This window comes from Salvelinus sp. IW2-2015, linkage group LG13, assembly GCF_002910315.2.
Source record: "Salvelinus sp. IW2-2015 linkage group LG13, ASM291031v2, whole genome shotgun sequence".
In the NCBI taxonomy this organism is placed as follows: Eukaryota; Metazoa; Chordata; class Actinopteri; order Salmoniformes; family Salmonidae; genus Salvelinus; species Salvelinus sp. IW2-2015.
Window position 1 is genome coordinate 42,572,485 of NC_036853.1, and position 15,496 is coordinate 42,587,980.

Consider the following 15,496-nt stretch of genomic DNA (forward strand, 5'->3'; position numbering starts at 1 on the left):
TGTTGACATCTAGTGGAAGCCATAGGAAGTGCAATTTGAGTCCTAAGTCAATGGATACTGTAATGGCATTCAATAGAAAACTACAAGTTTTCGCCTGCCATATCAGTTCTGTTATACTCACAGACATTATTTTAACAGTTTTGGAAACTTTAGAGTTTTCTATCCAAATCTATCTATTATATGCATATCCTAGCTTCTGGGCCTGAGTAGCAGGCGGTTTACTTTGGGCACACTTTTCATCCGGAGGTGAAAATGGTGCCCGCTACCCTAATGAAGTTAAACAAATCAAAATATATTTTATATTTGAGATTCTTCAAATAGCCACCCTTTGCATTGATGACAGCTTTGAACACTCTTGGCATTCTCTCAACCAGCTTCATGAGGTAGTCACCTGGAATGCATTTAAATTTAACAGGTGTGCCTTAAGTTAATTTGTGGAATTTCTTTCTTAATGCGTTTGAGCCAATCAATTGTGTTGTGACAAGGTAGGGGGGTATACAGAAGAGAGCCCTATTTGGTAAAAGACCATGTACATTTTATGGCAAGAACAGCTCAATGAAGCAAAGAGAACCGACAGTTCATTGTTACTTTAAGACATGGTCATTCAGTACGGAGAATTTCAAGAACTTTGAAAGTTTCTTCAGGTGCAGTCGCAAAAACCATCAAGCACTATGATGGAACTGGCTCTCATGAGGACCACCACAGGAATGGAAGACTCAGAGTTACCTGTGCTGGAGAGGATAAGTTCATTAGAGTTGCCAGCCTCAGAAATTGCAGCCCAAATAAATGATTCAGCGTTCAAGTAACAGACACATCTTAAAATCAACTGTCCAGAGGAGACGGTGAATCAGGCCTTCATGGTCCAATTGCTGCAAAGAAACCACTACTAAAGGACACCAATAAGAAGAGACTTCCTTGGGCCAAGAAACACAAGCAATGGACATTAGACCAGTGGAAATTGTCCTTTTGGTCTGATGAGTCCAAATTTGAGATTTTTGGTTCCAACCGCTGTGTCTTTGTGAGACACAGAATAGGTGAATGGCTGATCACCGTATGTGTGTTTCCCACCGTAAAGCATGGATGAGGTGGTGTTATGGTGTGGGGGTGCTTTACTGGTGACACAGTCTGTGATATAGTTATAATTCAAGGTACACTTAACCAGCATGGCTACCACAGCATTCTGCAGCGATATCCCATCTGGTTTGCGCTTAGTGGGACTATCATTTCTTTTTCAACAGGACAATTACATTTACATTTACATTTAAGTCATTTAGCAGACGCTCTTATCCAGAGCGACTTACAAATTGGTGCATTCACCTTATGATATCCAGTGGAACAACCACTTTACAATAGTGCATCTAACTCTTTTAAGGGGGGGGGTTAGAAGGATTACTTTATCCTATCCTAGGTATTCCTTAAAGAGATGGGGTTTCAGGTGTCTCCGGAAGGTGGTGATTGACTCCCGCTGACCTGGCGTCGTGAGGGAGTTTGTTCCACCATTGGGGTGCCAGAGCAGCGAACAGTTTTGACTGGCTGAGCGGGAACTGTACTTCCTCAGAGGTAGGGGCGAGCAGGCCAGAGGTGGATGAACGCAGTGCCCTTGTTTGGGTGTAGGGCCTGATCAGAGCCTGAGGTACGGAGGTGCCGTTCCCCTCACAGCTCCGTAGGCAAGCACCATGGTCTTGTAGCGGATGCGAGCTTCAACTGGAAGCCAGTGGAGAGAGCGGAGGAGCGGGGTGACGTGAGAGAACTTGGGAAGTTGAACACCAGACGGGCTGCGGCGTTCTGGATGAGTTGTAGGGGTTTAATGGCACAKGCAGGGAGCCCAGCCAACAGCGAGTTGCAGTAATCCAGACGGGAGATGACAAGTGCCTGGATTAGGACCTGCGCCGCTTCCTGACAATGACCCAACACACCTCCAGGCTGTGTAAGGGCTATTTTACCAAGAAGGAGAGTGATGGAGTGCTGCTTCAGATGACCTGGCCTCCACAATCACCCGACCTCAAACAAATTGAGATGGTTTGGGATGAGTCGGACCGCAGAGTGAAGGAAAAGCAGCCAACAAGTGCTCCGCATATGTGGGAACTCCTTCAAGACTGTCGGAAAAACATTCTAGGTGAAGCTGGTTGAGAGATTGCCAAGAGTGTGCAAAGCTGTCATCAAGGCAAAGGGTGGCTATTTGAAGAATCTCAAATATAAAATAGATGTAGATTTGTTTAACACTTTTTTGGTTACTACATGATTCCATATGTGTTATTTCATAGTTTTGATGTCATCACTATTATTCTACAATGTAGAACATAGTCAAAATAAAGAAAAATCCTTGAATGAGTAGGTGTTCTAAACTTTTGACTGGAACTGTGTTTGTGTGTATGAGATCGACCGATTTAATCGGCATGGACAGTTTAATTAGGGCGTTTTCATAACAATCGATTATCGGCATTTTTGGACGCCGATTACATTGCATTCCATAAGGAAACTGCGTGGCAGGCTGACCTCCTGTTATGCGAGTGCAGCAAGGAGCCAAGGTAAGTTTTTAGCTAGCATTAAACTTATCTTATAAAATACAATCACTCTTCACATAATCACTAGTTAATCAAACATTGTTGATGATATTACTAGGTTAACTAGCTTGTCCTGCATTGCATTTAATCAATGCGGTGCCTGTTAATTTATCATTGAATCACAGCCTACTTCGCCAAACGGGTGATGATTTAACAAAGGCGCATTTGCGAGAGAAAAAAAGCACAATCGTTGCACAAATGTAACTAACCATGAACACCTTTTGCTTTAAAATAAATACGCAGAAGTATATATTTTTAAACCTGAATATTTAGTTTAAAGAAATTAATGTTAGCAGACAATACTAACTAGGGAAAATTTGTCACTTCTCTTTCATTCATTGCACGCAGAGTCAGGGTATATGCAACAGTTTGGGCCGCCTGGCTCGTTGCGAACTAATTTGCCAGAATTTTACATAATTATGACAACATTGACGGTTGTGCAATGTAACAGCAATATTTAGACTTGGGGTTGCCACTCGTTTGATAAAATACGGAATTTCACTGAAAGAATAAACTTTTTGTTTTCGATATTATAGTTTCCGGATTTGACCATATTAATGACCAAAGGCTCGTATTTCTGTGTTTATTATATTGTAATTAAGGCTATGATTTGATATTTGATAGCAGTCTGACTGAGCGATGGTAGGCAGCAGCAGGCTCGTAAGCATTCATTCAAACTTTACTGCATTTTTCAGCAGCTCTTGGCAATGCTTGATCACAGCGCTGTTTATGACTTCAAGCCTATCAACTCCTGAGATTAGGCTGGCAATGCTAAAGTATCTATTAGAAGATCCAATAGTCAAAGGTATATGAAAGACAAATGGTATAGAGAGAAAAAGTCGAGTCATACTTCCTATAATAACTGCAACCTAATATTTCATTACTGGGAATATTGAACCACCAGCTTTCATATGTCCTGAGCAAGGAACTTAAACGTTAGCTTTTTTACATGGCACATATTGCACTTTTACTTCTCCAACACTGTTTTTGCATTATTTAAACCAACTTGAGCATGTTTTATTATTTATTTGAGGCTAAATGGGTTTAATTTATTTATGTATTATATTAAGATAAAATAAGTGTTCATTGTTCATTCATTATTGTTGTAATTGTCATTATTTCAAGTGTGTGTGTATATGTGTGTGTGTATATATATATATATATACTGCTCAAAAAAATAAAGGGAACACTAAAATAACAAGATCTGAATGAATGAAATATTCTTATTAAATACTTTTTTCTTTACATAGTTGAATGTGCTTACAACAAAATCACACAAAAATGGAAATCAAATTTATCAACCCATGGAGGTCTGGATTTGGAGTCACACTCAAAATTAAAGTGGAAAACCACACTACAGGCTGATCCAACTTTGATTCAGGTTTATTGTCCTTTAATATAAAACCACAAGTCAAAATGAGGCTCAGTAGTGTGTGGTGCCTCCACGTGCCTGTTATGACCTCCCTACAACGCCGTGGGCATGCTTCCTGATGAGGTGCGGATGGTCTCCTGAGGATCTCCTCCCAGACCTGGACTAAAGCATCCGCCAACTCCTGGACAGTCTGTGGTGCAACGCTGGCGTTGGTGGATGGAGCGAGACATGATGTCCCAGATGTTGCTCAATTGATTCAGGTCTGGGGAACGGCGGGCCAGTCCATAGCATCAATGCCTTCCTCTTGCAGGAACTGCTAACACACTCCAGCCACATGAGGTGTAGCATTGTCTTGCATTAGGAGGAACCCAGGGCCCAACCGCACCAGCATATGGTCTCACAAGGGTCTGAGGATCTCATCTCGGTACCTAATGGCAGTCAGGCTACCTCTTGCGAGCACATGGAGGGCTTGTGCGGCCCCCCAAGAAATGCCACCCCACACCATGACTGACCCACCGCCAACCATCACGGCATGCTGAGGGATGGTTGCAGGCAGACAGAACGTTCTCCACGGCGTCTCCAGACTGTCACGTCTGTCACGCTCTAGTGTGGACCTGCTTTCATCTGTGAAGGACACAGGGCGCCAGTGGCGAATTTGCCAATCTTGGTGTTCTCGTGGCAAATGCCAAACGTCCTGCACGGTGGTTGGGCTGTAAGCACAACCCCCACCTGTGGACGTCGGGTCCTCATACCACCCTCATGGAGTCTGTTTTCTGACCGTTTGTTGAGCAGACACATGCACATTTGTGGCCTGCGTGGAGTGCATTTTGCAGGCTCTGGCAGTGCTCCTCCTTGCTTCTCCTTGCACAAAGGCGGAGAGGTAGGTCTGCTGCTGCGTTGGTTGTTTGTTGCCCTCCCTACGGCCTCCTCCACGTCTCCTGATGTACTGTGCCTGTCTCCTGGTAGCGCCTCCATGCTCTGGACACTACGCTGACAGACACAGACAAACCTTCTTGCCACAGCTCGCATTTGATGTGCCATCCTGGATGAGCTGCACTACCTGAGCCACTTGTGTGGGTTGTAGACTCCGTCTCATGCTACCACTAGAGTTTGAAGCACCGCCAGCATTCAAAAGTGACCAAAACATCAGCCAGGAAATATAGGAACTGAGAAGTGGTCTGTGGTCACCACCTTGCAGAACCACTCCTTTATTGGGGGTGTCTTGCTAATTGCCTATAATTTCCACCTGTTGTCTATTCCTTTTGCACAACAGCATGTGAAATTTATTGTCAATCAGTGTTGCTTCCTAAGTGGACAGTTTGATTTCACAGAAGTGTGATTGACTTGGAATTACATTGTGTTGTTTAAGTGTTCCCTTTATTTTTTTGAGCAGTATATATATATATATATATATATAATCTTGGACGATTTTTAATCTGTATAAGCTTTTTTTGATCCTCCAATAATCGGTATCGGAGTTGAAAAATCATAATCGGTCGGCCTCTAATGTATACAGTTGAAGTTTACATACWCCTTAGCCAAATACATTTAAACTCAGTTTTTCACAATTCCTGACATTTAGTCTGAGTAAAAATTTCCTGTCAGTTCGAATCACCACTTTATTTTAAGAATGTGAAATGTCAGAATATTAGTAGAGAGAATGATTTATTTCAGCTTTAATTTCTTTCATCACATTCCCAGTGGGTCAGAAGTTTACATACACTCAATTAGTATTTGGTAACATTGCCTTTAACTTGTTTAACCTGTCTAGGACTTCCGCTAGCCAACAGCCAATGGAATTGCAGGGCGCCAAATACAAATCAACAGAAATCTCATAAATCAAATTTCTCAAACATACAGTATTAGGCACCATTTTAAAGATAACATTCTCGTTAATCCAGCCACAGTGTCTGATTTCAAAAATGCTTTACAGCGAAAGCTCCACAAAAGATTATGTTAGGTCACCACCAAGTCACAGAAAAACCCAGCCATTTTTCCCGCCAAAGAGAGGAGTCACAAAAAGCACAAATAGAGATAAAATTAATCACTAACCTTTGATCTTCATCAGATGACACTCATAGGACTTCATGTTACACTATACATGTATGTCTTGTTCGGTAAAGTTCATATTTATATCCAAAAATATTATTTTACATTGGCGTGTTACGTTCAGTAGTTCCAAAACATGCAGTGATATTGCAGAGAGCCACATGAATTCACAGAAATACTCATAATAAATGTTGATGAAAATACAACTATTATACATGGAACTTTAGATACACTTTAGATGCAACCGCTGTGTCAGATTTTTAAAAAAACGTACGGAAAAAGCATAATCTGAGAACGGCGCTCAGAGCCCAAACCAGCCAGAGAAATATCCGCCATGTTGGGTAGTCAACATTATTCATAAATAGCATTATAAATATTCACTTACCTTTGATCTTAATCAGAATGCTCTCCCAGGAATCGCAGTTCCACAAAAAATGCTTGTTTTGTTCAATAATGTCCATTTATGTCCAATAGCTTCTTTTGTTAGGGCGTTTGGTAAACAAATCCAAAAGTGCGATCTGGTCCATTCGGACGAAACGTTCAAAAAGTTATATTACAGGTCGAAGAAACTTGTCAAACTAAGTATAGAATCAATCTTTAGGATGTTTTTATCATAAAAGTTCAGTAATGTTCCAACCGGAGAATTCCATTGTCTGTAGAAAAGTAATGGAACGAGAGCTACCTCTCAAGTGAAAGCTCGTGACTGAAAACGAGGCTATAGGCAGACCCCTTAGTCAAACAGCTCCCATCCGGCCCCCTTCACATGAGCAGCCTGAAACAACATTCTAAAGACAGTTGACATCTAGTGGAAGCCTTAGGAAGTGCAAAATAACCCATATCCCACTGTGTATTCAATAGGGGTGAGTTCAAAAACTACAAACCTCAGATTTTTGCTTGCCATATGAGTTATGTTATAGTCACAGACATCATTCAAACAGTTTTAGAAACTTCAGAGCGTTTTCTACCCAATACTAATAATAATATGCATATATTAACATCTGGGACTGAGTAGGAGGCAGTTCACTCTGGGCACGCTATTCATCCAAAAGTGAAAATGCTGCCCCCTATCCCAAACAAGTTAAAGCTTGGTCGCAAATGGGTCTTCCAAATGGACAATGACCCCAAGCATACTTCCAAAGTTGTGGCAAAATGGCTTAAGGACAACAAAGTCAAGGTATTGGAGTGACCATCACAAAGCCCTGACCTCAATCCTATAGAAAATTTGTGGGCAGAACTGAAAAACAGTGTGCGATCAAGGAGGCCTACAAACCTGACTCAGTTACACCAGCTCTGTCAGGAGGAATGGGCCAAAATTCAACCAACTTATTGTGGGAAGCTTGTGGAAGGCTACCGAAACATTTGACCCAAGTTAACGCCGTGACTGATGTCTTGAGATGTTGTTTCAATATATCCACATACTTTTCCTCCCACATGATGCCATGTATTTTGTGAAGTGCACCATTCCCTCCTGCAGCAAAGCACCCCCACAATATTATGCTGCCACCCCTGTGCTTCACGGTTGGGATGGTGTTCTCTGACTTGCAAGCATCCCCCTTTTTCCTCTAAACATAACGATGGTTATTATGGCCAAACAGTTCCATTTTTGTTCCATCAGACCAGCAGACATTTCTTCTAAAAGTATGATCTTTGTCCCCATGTGTAGTTGCAAACCTTAGTCTGGCTTGTTTATGGTGGTTTTGGAGCAGTGGCTTCTTCCTTGCTGAGTGGCCTTTCAGGTTGTGTCGATATAGGACTTGTTTTACTGTGGATATAGATACTTTTCTACCTGTTTCCTCCAGCATCTTCACAATGTCCTTTGCTGTTGTTCTGGGATTGATTTGCACTTTTCGCATCAAAGTACGTTCATCTCTAGAAGACAGAACGCGTCTCCTTCCTGAGCGGTATGACGGCTGTGTGGTCCCATGGTGTTTATACTTGCGTACTCTTGTTTGTACAGATGAACGTGGTACCTTCAGGCGTTTGGAAATTGCTCCCAACGATGAACCAAACTCGTGGAGATCTACATTTTTTTCTGAGGTCTTAGCTGATTTCTTTTGATTTTCCCATGATGTCAAGCAAAGAGGCACTTTGAAGGTAGGCCTTGAAATACATCCACAGGTACAGCTCCAATTGACTCAAATGATGTCAATTAGCCTATCAGAAGCATTTAAAGCCATGACATCGTTTTCTGTAATTTTCCAAGCTGTTTACATACTGTGCCTTTAATCTTCTGACCCACTGGAATTGTGATACAGTGAAATAATCTGTCTGTGAAGAATTGTTGGAAAAAGTAAGTGTCATGCACAAAGTAGATGTCCTCACCAACTTGCCAAAACTATAGTTTGTTAACAAGAAATGTGTGGAGTGGTTGAAAAACAAGTTTTAATTACTCCAAACTAAGTTTATGTAAACTTCCGACTTCAACTGTGTGTGTGTATATATGTGTATTTGTCTGTGTTTATGTATGTGTGTATGTGTTAGGAATTTTATGAATAATGTCTAAGCAAAATCTACATTTAAATAGAACTATAACTAATTGAACTCTACCCTGTATTATTATATCTGATTTAATAATGTTAATTCATAAGGAAGGGATTATGTAGCATGAATAAGGAGTAATTAAAACATAATAAACACCATTCCAACTTAGTTGGAGAGGTATGTGTTGTGGGTTATTAAGTAAGCAAAAAGGATCGTTAACCTATGGTTGAACCGACTCAACTTAGCTCTGGGATGTTTAGATAAGGCAGCGAGTGCCTCCCTAGGTTTTCCATTATCTGGAGCTGTCTGCTAAAGTGGTAATAAATTATGGTGAAACTTCAGGAGTTAATCCAGTTAAATTGTGTGTCGTGTGTGCGCTGGTGAGTTGGAATGAGCTTTTGAACCTGTTTTGTCTTGGTCGAGAGGAGGAGATTCATTCTGCAACCAATGACGTCATATTTTGTATATAAACTGTTGTTCGTGGTTCAATGGGAGAGCGCTCACGAGAATAAATGCTATTGGCTGATTCTGAGACTGGTCTCTGTCTATTTTATGCAAAATAAGGCTCTTACAAATTCTTAGAAACAAGACAGAGTGATTTCAATTGAATTGAACAATAGACACATAGAGGAATTATTAAATTCCGTTAACAGTATGTGTATATATATATTATATATATATATGTGTGTGTGATATATATATATATATATATATATATATTTATTTTACCCATATACCAATGGGTTCCCTTTGCGAGGCATTGGAAATCTCCCTGTTTTTTGTTGAATCTGTGTTTGATGTTAACTGCTCAACTGAGGGACCTTACAATTATCTGTATGTGTGGGGTACAGAAATTAGGTAGTCATTCAAAAAGCATGTCAAACACTATTATTGCACACAGTCCATGCAACTTATTAAGCAAATGTTTGCTCCTCAGCTTATTTAGGCTTGCCATAACAAAGGGGTTGAATAATTTGACTCAAGACGTTTCAGCTTTTAATTTATTTATTTGTAAAAATTTCTAAAAACATCATTCCACTTTCACATTATGGGGTATTGTGTGTAGGCCAGTGAAACAAACTCTAAATTTAATCAATTTTCAGGCTGTAACACAACAAAATGTGGAAAAAGTGAAAGGGTGTGAATAGTTTTTCAAGGTACTGTATAAGAGAGTTCAACTGATATTCCTCTGGTTTTGCATTCAGCCCTGATGCCAGACAAAACCTCTCGAATCTTGGCCATTCTGCCGTGTTTGTGAGGTCAAAGGGGTCTTGATGAGTTATTTGTACAGCTGCCATTTTCTATTTTGTTATGTCTCTGCGAAGCCTACACTGCAGATTATTGTCCAGGCTGTGGGGTTACCTAAATTTACAGCATCACCCACAATCCCAAACAACATATTAAACTGTATCCTGATCTGTAAGTCTGCAGTCTAAAATGGATGACTATAAAGACCGTAAAATAGATTGCAGAGAGTTAATAGCATACTGCATTACACGCCTAGTGGGACAGCAGCTGCACTGTGGCCACAATTCGCATAACTTCTGCCTCTCCTTACAGTTTCTACAGCTGAGTTCACCTCTGACCTGAGTTGGAACACAGAGCTGGAATCTAATCTAGAGCTGAATGCCTGGTCTCCTGGCTCCTTCCTCTGTCTAGCTAGGCCCTACCCAGAGTGTCTGGATGCAGTGAACACTGAGAGAATGTGTTTCCCAGTTCTGGTCCTGTTGACCTGAAGGGCAAAAACAAAAATGTGCCCCTTTTTAGTCTCCAGGACCAGAATTGAGAAACACATCCTCTGTTCACCGCATGCAGTTCTGAAGGGACTGGATAGGTCAAGCAGTGTGGCAATGGCTCCACCTTGGTGAAAGAGATTGGACACCACACCATAAATAATCTTTAGTTATTAATTTATTCCGCTGTAGCTTAAGAACACGTTTCGGCCTCAGGCAGTGCACAGGGTAAATCTGAGATAGCCCCACCTTGCCTTCCCATGGGCAAAAGAGATTTTGCCACATTGTTCACACCTGTGTGGTACCGTCGGATCTGGGGAGGTTAGAGTTTAGGTGGTTGAAGGGCTAGGGGTTGATGTCTGTAGTGAGATAATTGGGTTTCAGGGGAACTCTCCCTCTGTTTTCAATTGTGTTTCAAAACATCCTGAAGCTAATCAGATAAGTTTGATTTCTGCAAGAGGGTGATATTTCCTTGTTTTGAAAGAACCAAGACCACAATTTGATAAGGGAACATTTCTGGAAAATTATCACAAAGTAATAATATAAAAGTGAATCAAATTAGTCTGGGGGAGTGTGCTTGCAAATCCTGTGCATCTGAAATGGTACCCTATTCCGGTGTCACTGCTTTTGACCAGAGTTACAGCAATTTCATTCATAGTACAAATAACACACCACCTGTGGACTACCAGTAACACCTGTTGTCAATAGCACCACAAATGATCAGATGTTGTCTTATTATGCCTAATTAATTAAAAGGCACAGTGTTGGTTTTGTATAGCATGTAACTTTGGTGTGTCTCCCTTGCCTCAGGTATTGGCTCCACATACTTCCATGCCACCCTCAGTTTCCTGGGTCAGATGCTGGATGAGTTGTCCATCCTGTGGGTGCTCATGTGTGCCATCGGCATGTGGTTCCCCAAGAGATATCTGCCCAAGATGTTCAGGAATGACCGGTGAGTCAACAGTTTGCCTGGTCTCACTGCTCAATTCACTCCCTTCACCTTGGCCATTGCGCTTCGATGTTTGCAGATATGAAGGGTCTGTGCAGACTCTAGCCTTTTGGGGGACTGGTTGGTTTCAGTTCCATTAAACTACATGGTATCAAATAAAATTTTATTTGTCACATGCTTCATAAACAGTGATATGCTTACTTATGGGTACTTTTTTGACAATGCAGAGTTAAAGATACAAAATAAATAGAAATAGTGACATGAGGAATAAATACACAGTGAATAACGAGTAAAAAATAACATGGCTGTATACAGGGAGTGCTAGTACCGAGTCGATGTGCAAGGGTACAATTTAATTGTGGTAGCTATGTACATATAGGTAGAGGTAAAGTGACTAGGCAACAGGATAGGTAATACACAATAGCAGCAGTGTATGTGGTGTGTGTGAATGTGTCAGTATGCGTGTGATACGTACGTACGTTAAACATACATACATACATTGCGTACCATACATACATGCATACACGTGTGTGTGTGTCCTTTTGGAATTATCTGGATTTCTGCATAAATTAGTCATAAAATTAGATCTGATCTTCATCTGTCACAACAATAGACAAACACAGTCTGCTTAAACTAATAACACACATTATTGTATTTTTCTTGTCTATATTGAATACATAATGTAAACATTCGCAGTGTAGGTTTGAAAAAGTATGTGAACCCCAAGGCTAATGACTTCTCCAAAATCATTGAGGTGAGATTGAAGATGTTGGTTAGAGCTGCCCTGTCCTATAAAAACACTCATAAAATGTGAGTTTGCTATTCACAAGAAGCATTGCCTGATGTGAACCATGCCTCGAACAAAAGAGTTCTCAGAAGACCCGAGATTAAGAATTGTTGACTTGCATAAAGCTGGAAAGGGTTACAAAAGTATCTCTAAAAGCCTTGATTGTCAATAAATGGAGAGAGTTTAGCAGTGTTGTTACTCTCCCTATGAGTGGCCGTCCTGCAAAGATGACTGCAAGAGCACAGCGCAGAATGCTCAATGAGGTTAAGAAGAATCTTAGTGTCAGCTAAAGACTTAAAGAAATCTCTGGAGCATGCTAACATCTTGTGTTGACGAGTCTACGATACGTAAAACACTAAACAAGAATGGTGTACGTGGGAGGACACCACGGAAGAAGCCACTGCTGTCCAAAAAAAACGTTGCTGCACGTCTGAAGTTCGCAAAAGAGCATCTGGATGTTCCAAAGCGCTACTGGCAAAATATTCTGTGGACAGATGAAACTAAAGTTGAGTGTTTTGGAAGGAACACAACACTGTGTGGAGAAAAAGGCACAGCACACCTTCATCAACCTCATCCCAACTGTGAAGTATGGTGAAGGGAGCATCATGGTTTGGAGCTGCTCAGTCCAATGATGCTGTGACACACCGCCCCAGATCATGACGGACCCTCCACCTCCAAATGGTGTTGATGTGAGCCATGACCAGCCTTTTAAAGCATTTCATGGCTATAGATTCTAGTGCTACGGGGCGATAGTAATTTAGGTAGGTTACCTTGGCGTTCTTGGTCACGAGGACTAGTGGTCGGCTTGAAACAAGCTGGTATTAGACTGGGTCAGGGATAGGTTGAAAATAGACCGCCGCGCCACTTGGGAGCCCTAAGGCACCCACCACAGTGTAAGAGGCATCACTACAGTCCCTGGTTCGAATCCAGGCTAAATCACATCCGGCCGTGATTGGGAGTCCCATAGGGTGGTGCAGTGTCGTCGTGGTTTGGCCGGGGTAGACCGTCATTGTAATTAAGAATTTGTTCTTAACTGGCTTGCCTAGTTAAATAAAGGTTAAATAAACATGTCAGTGAAAACACTGGCCAGCTGGTCATCTATGCAACATAATGTAAAATATTACATTTCTAAGTTTTAATTTGTTCTCTTTGAGTAAACAACTTTCCGGATGAAAGAAACACTTAGCATTTCAGTTTCATAGATGTTTATTTTACCATGAGCTTTTTCCACTCTTGGTGTTTCATTAAGTTTGCTGTTGGCTACTCTTTGTCATGTGGCCATTGGTATGACCATGTTTAATAATAGTCCTGTCTGAGATAGCTGACACCAGTCAAAGCTGCATCACATGTCCCTATATCCCTTTCCATTGTCATTAAAGGCATTATGGACACCTCTGGTGGCTGTCATCCATGTTTACTCTACCTAGTTATTTCAGCTAGTGTCAGCCTAAATGGCAGCACATCTATTAGTATTGTCGACAGGCTGTCAGTCCTATTGTCTCTAAGGACTTTCCTTAGTCTTACCTGGATCGTTAGAGTGGCACAAAATAATACGATCTAAAGGGAATCATTGCAAATAAAAACATTTATTGAAGTTGATGTCTCACATGACATGTTGCATTACATCTCAAGTTGCATTACTGGCGCTAAACAACTCACCGTCACTCATCTCCACAATCAATAAGGGCCCTGAGGACATCCTCTATTCACAATGTCGCAGCTGCTCCCTTCAGGAAGAAGGCACAGAGTTCCCAAAGTGAGGACTTCTCTAGAGCTACAGTGCCTTCAGAAAGTGTTGATACTCCTTGACTTATTCCACATTTTGTTGTGTTAAGGGCTGTTAGATGACTGTATTACCGCAACACCGGCGGTCATGAGTCATGACGCCAGTCAAATTCCACGTGACCCTTTATATTCACTGTAATTAGGCTTCTCCAAGCTCTGATGCTGCTGATGGTCATTAGTAGCCTACCAAACTTGCAAACTGCCTGGTACTCAGCACTCTATTGTCCCTCTAATCACTCTGACATCAATGCAAATATGATCGAAAATCTAATCAAACAATTCATGAGATCCCATTAGCTCATGTTGCGCAGGCTATGCAATTGCATGGGAAAACAGAGTGATGGCCTCTAAAAAGAGTGGGATCCCATCAAATTTCTATAGACTAGGCCTACTATATATATTTATTTATTTCTCAACTTTCCTAATATTAAGCACATTGCTTAAGTATAGCCTACCTGGCTGGCATGAAAATAAACAACGGTAAAAGCATCTTCCATTTGCTATTTAAGTGCATGTTTTGAGACCGGTGCGTGATAATGGTCCATTCTAAATCAAAACAAGTTTCACACATACAGTACCAGTCAAAAGTTTGGACACCTATTGTAGAATAATAATGAAGACATTAAAACTATGAAATAACACATATGGAATCATGTAGTAACCAAAAAAGTCTTAAACAAATCAAAATATTTTTGAGATTCTTCAAAGTAGCCACCATTTGCCTTGATGACAGCATTGCAAAGTCTTGGCATTCTCTCAACCAGCTTCATGGGGTAATCACCTGGAGAGCATTTCAATTAACAGGTGTGCCTTGTTAAAAGTTAATGTGTGGAATTTCTTTCCTTTGTAAGTTTGAGTCAATCAGTTGTGTTGTGACAAGGTAGGGGGGTATACAGAATATAGCCTTATTTGGTAAAATACCATATGGCAAGAACAGCTCAAATAAGTGAAGAGAAACAAAAGTCCATTACTTTAAGACATGAAGGTCAGTCAATCTGGAAAATTTCAAGAACTTTGAAAGTTTCTTCAAGTGCAGTCGTAAAAACCATCTAGTGCTATGATGGAACTGGCTCTCATGAGGACCGCCACCCAGAGTTGTCTCTGCTGCAGAGGATAAGTTCATTAGAGTTAACTGCACCTCAGATTGCAGCCAAATAAATGCTTCACAGAGTTCAAGTAACAGACACATCTCAACATCAACTGTTCAGAGGAGACTGCGTGAATCAGGCCTTCGTGGTCGAATTGCTGCATAGAAACCACTGCTAAAGGACGGCAATAATAATAAGAGACTTGCTTGTGCTAAGAAACACGAGCAATGGACATTAGACCGGTGGAAATCTGTCATTTGGTCTGAGTCCAAATTTGAGATTTTTGGTTCCAACCGCCGTATCTTTGTGAGACGCAGAATAGATGAACGGATGATCTCCGCATGTGTGGTTCCCACCGTGAAGCATGGAGGAGGAGGTGTGGGGGTGCTTTGCTGATGACACTGTCTGTGATTTATTTAGAATTCAAGGCACACTTAACCAGCATTGCTACCACAGCATTCTTCAGCAATACGCCATCCCATCTGGTTTGCGCTTAGTGGGACTATAATTTGTTTTTCAACAGGACAATGACCCAAAACACACCTTCAGACTGTGTAAGAACTATTTCACCAAGAAGGAGAGTGATTGAGTGCTGCATCAGATGACCTGGCCTCCACAATCACCCGACCTCAACCCAATTGGGATGAGTCGGACCTCAGAGTGAAAGAAAAGCAGCCCTTCAAGACTG

The 15,496-nt window shown here is 41.2% G+C and overlaps 1 protein-coding gene across 1 annotated transcript in view; it reads left to right on the forward strand.

The window, feature by feature from the left end:
• LOC111971516 (alkaline ceramidase 2) overlaps nucleotides 1–15,496 on the forward strand; it is a 44,234-nt gene that overhangs the window by 9,154 nt on the left and 19,584 nt on the right. Inside the window, exon 3 of the mRNA XM_023998332.2 lies at nucleotides 11,010–11,151. Coding sequence (XP_023854100.1) covers nucleotides 11,010–11,151 — 142 coding nt within the window. The remainder of the gene's footprint in view (nucleotides 1–11,009; nucleotides 11,152–15,496) is intronic.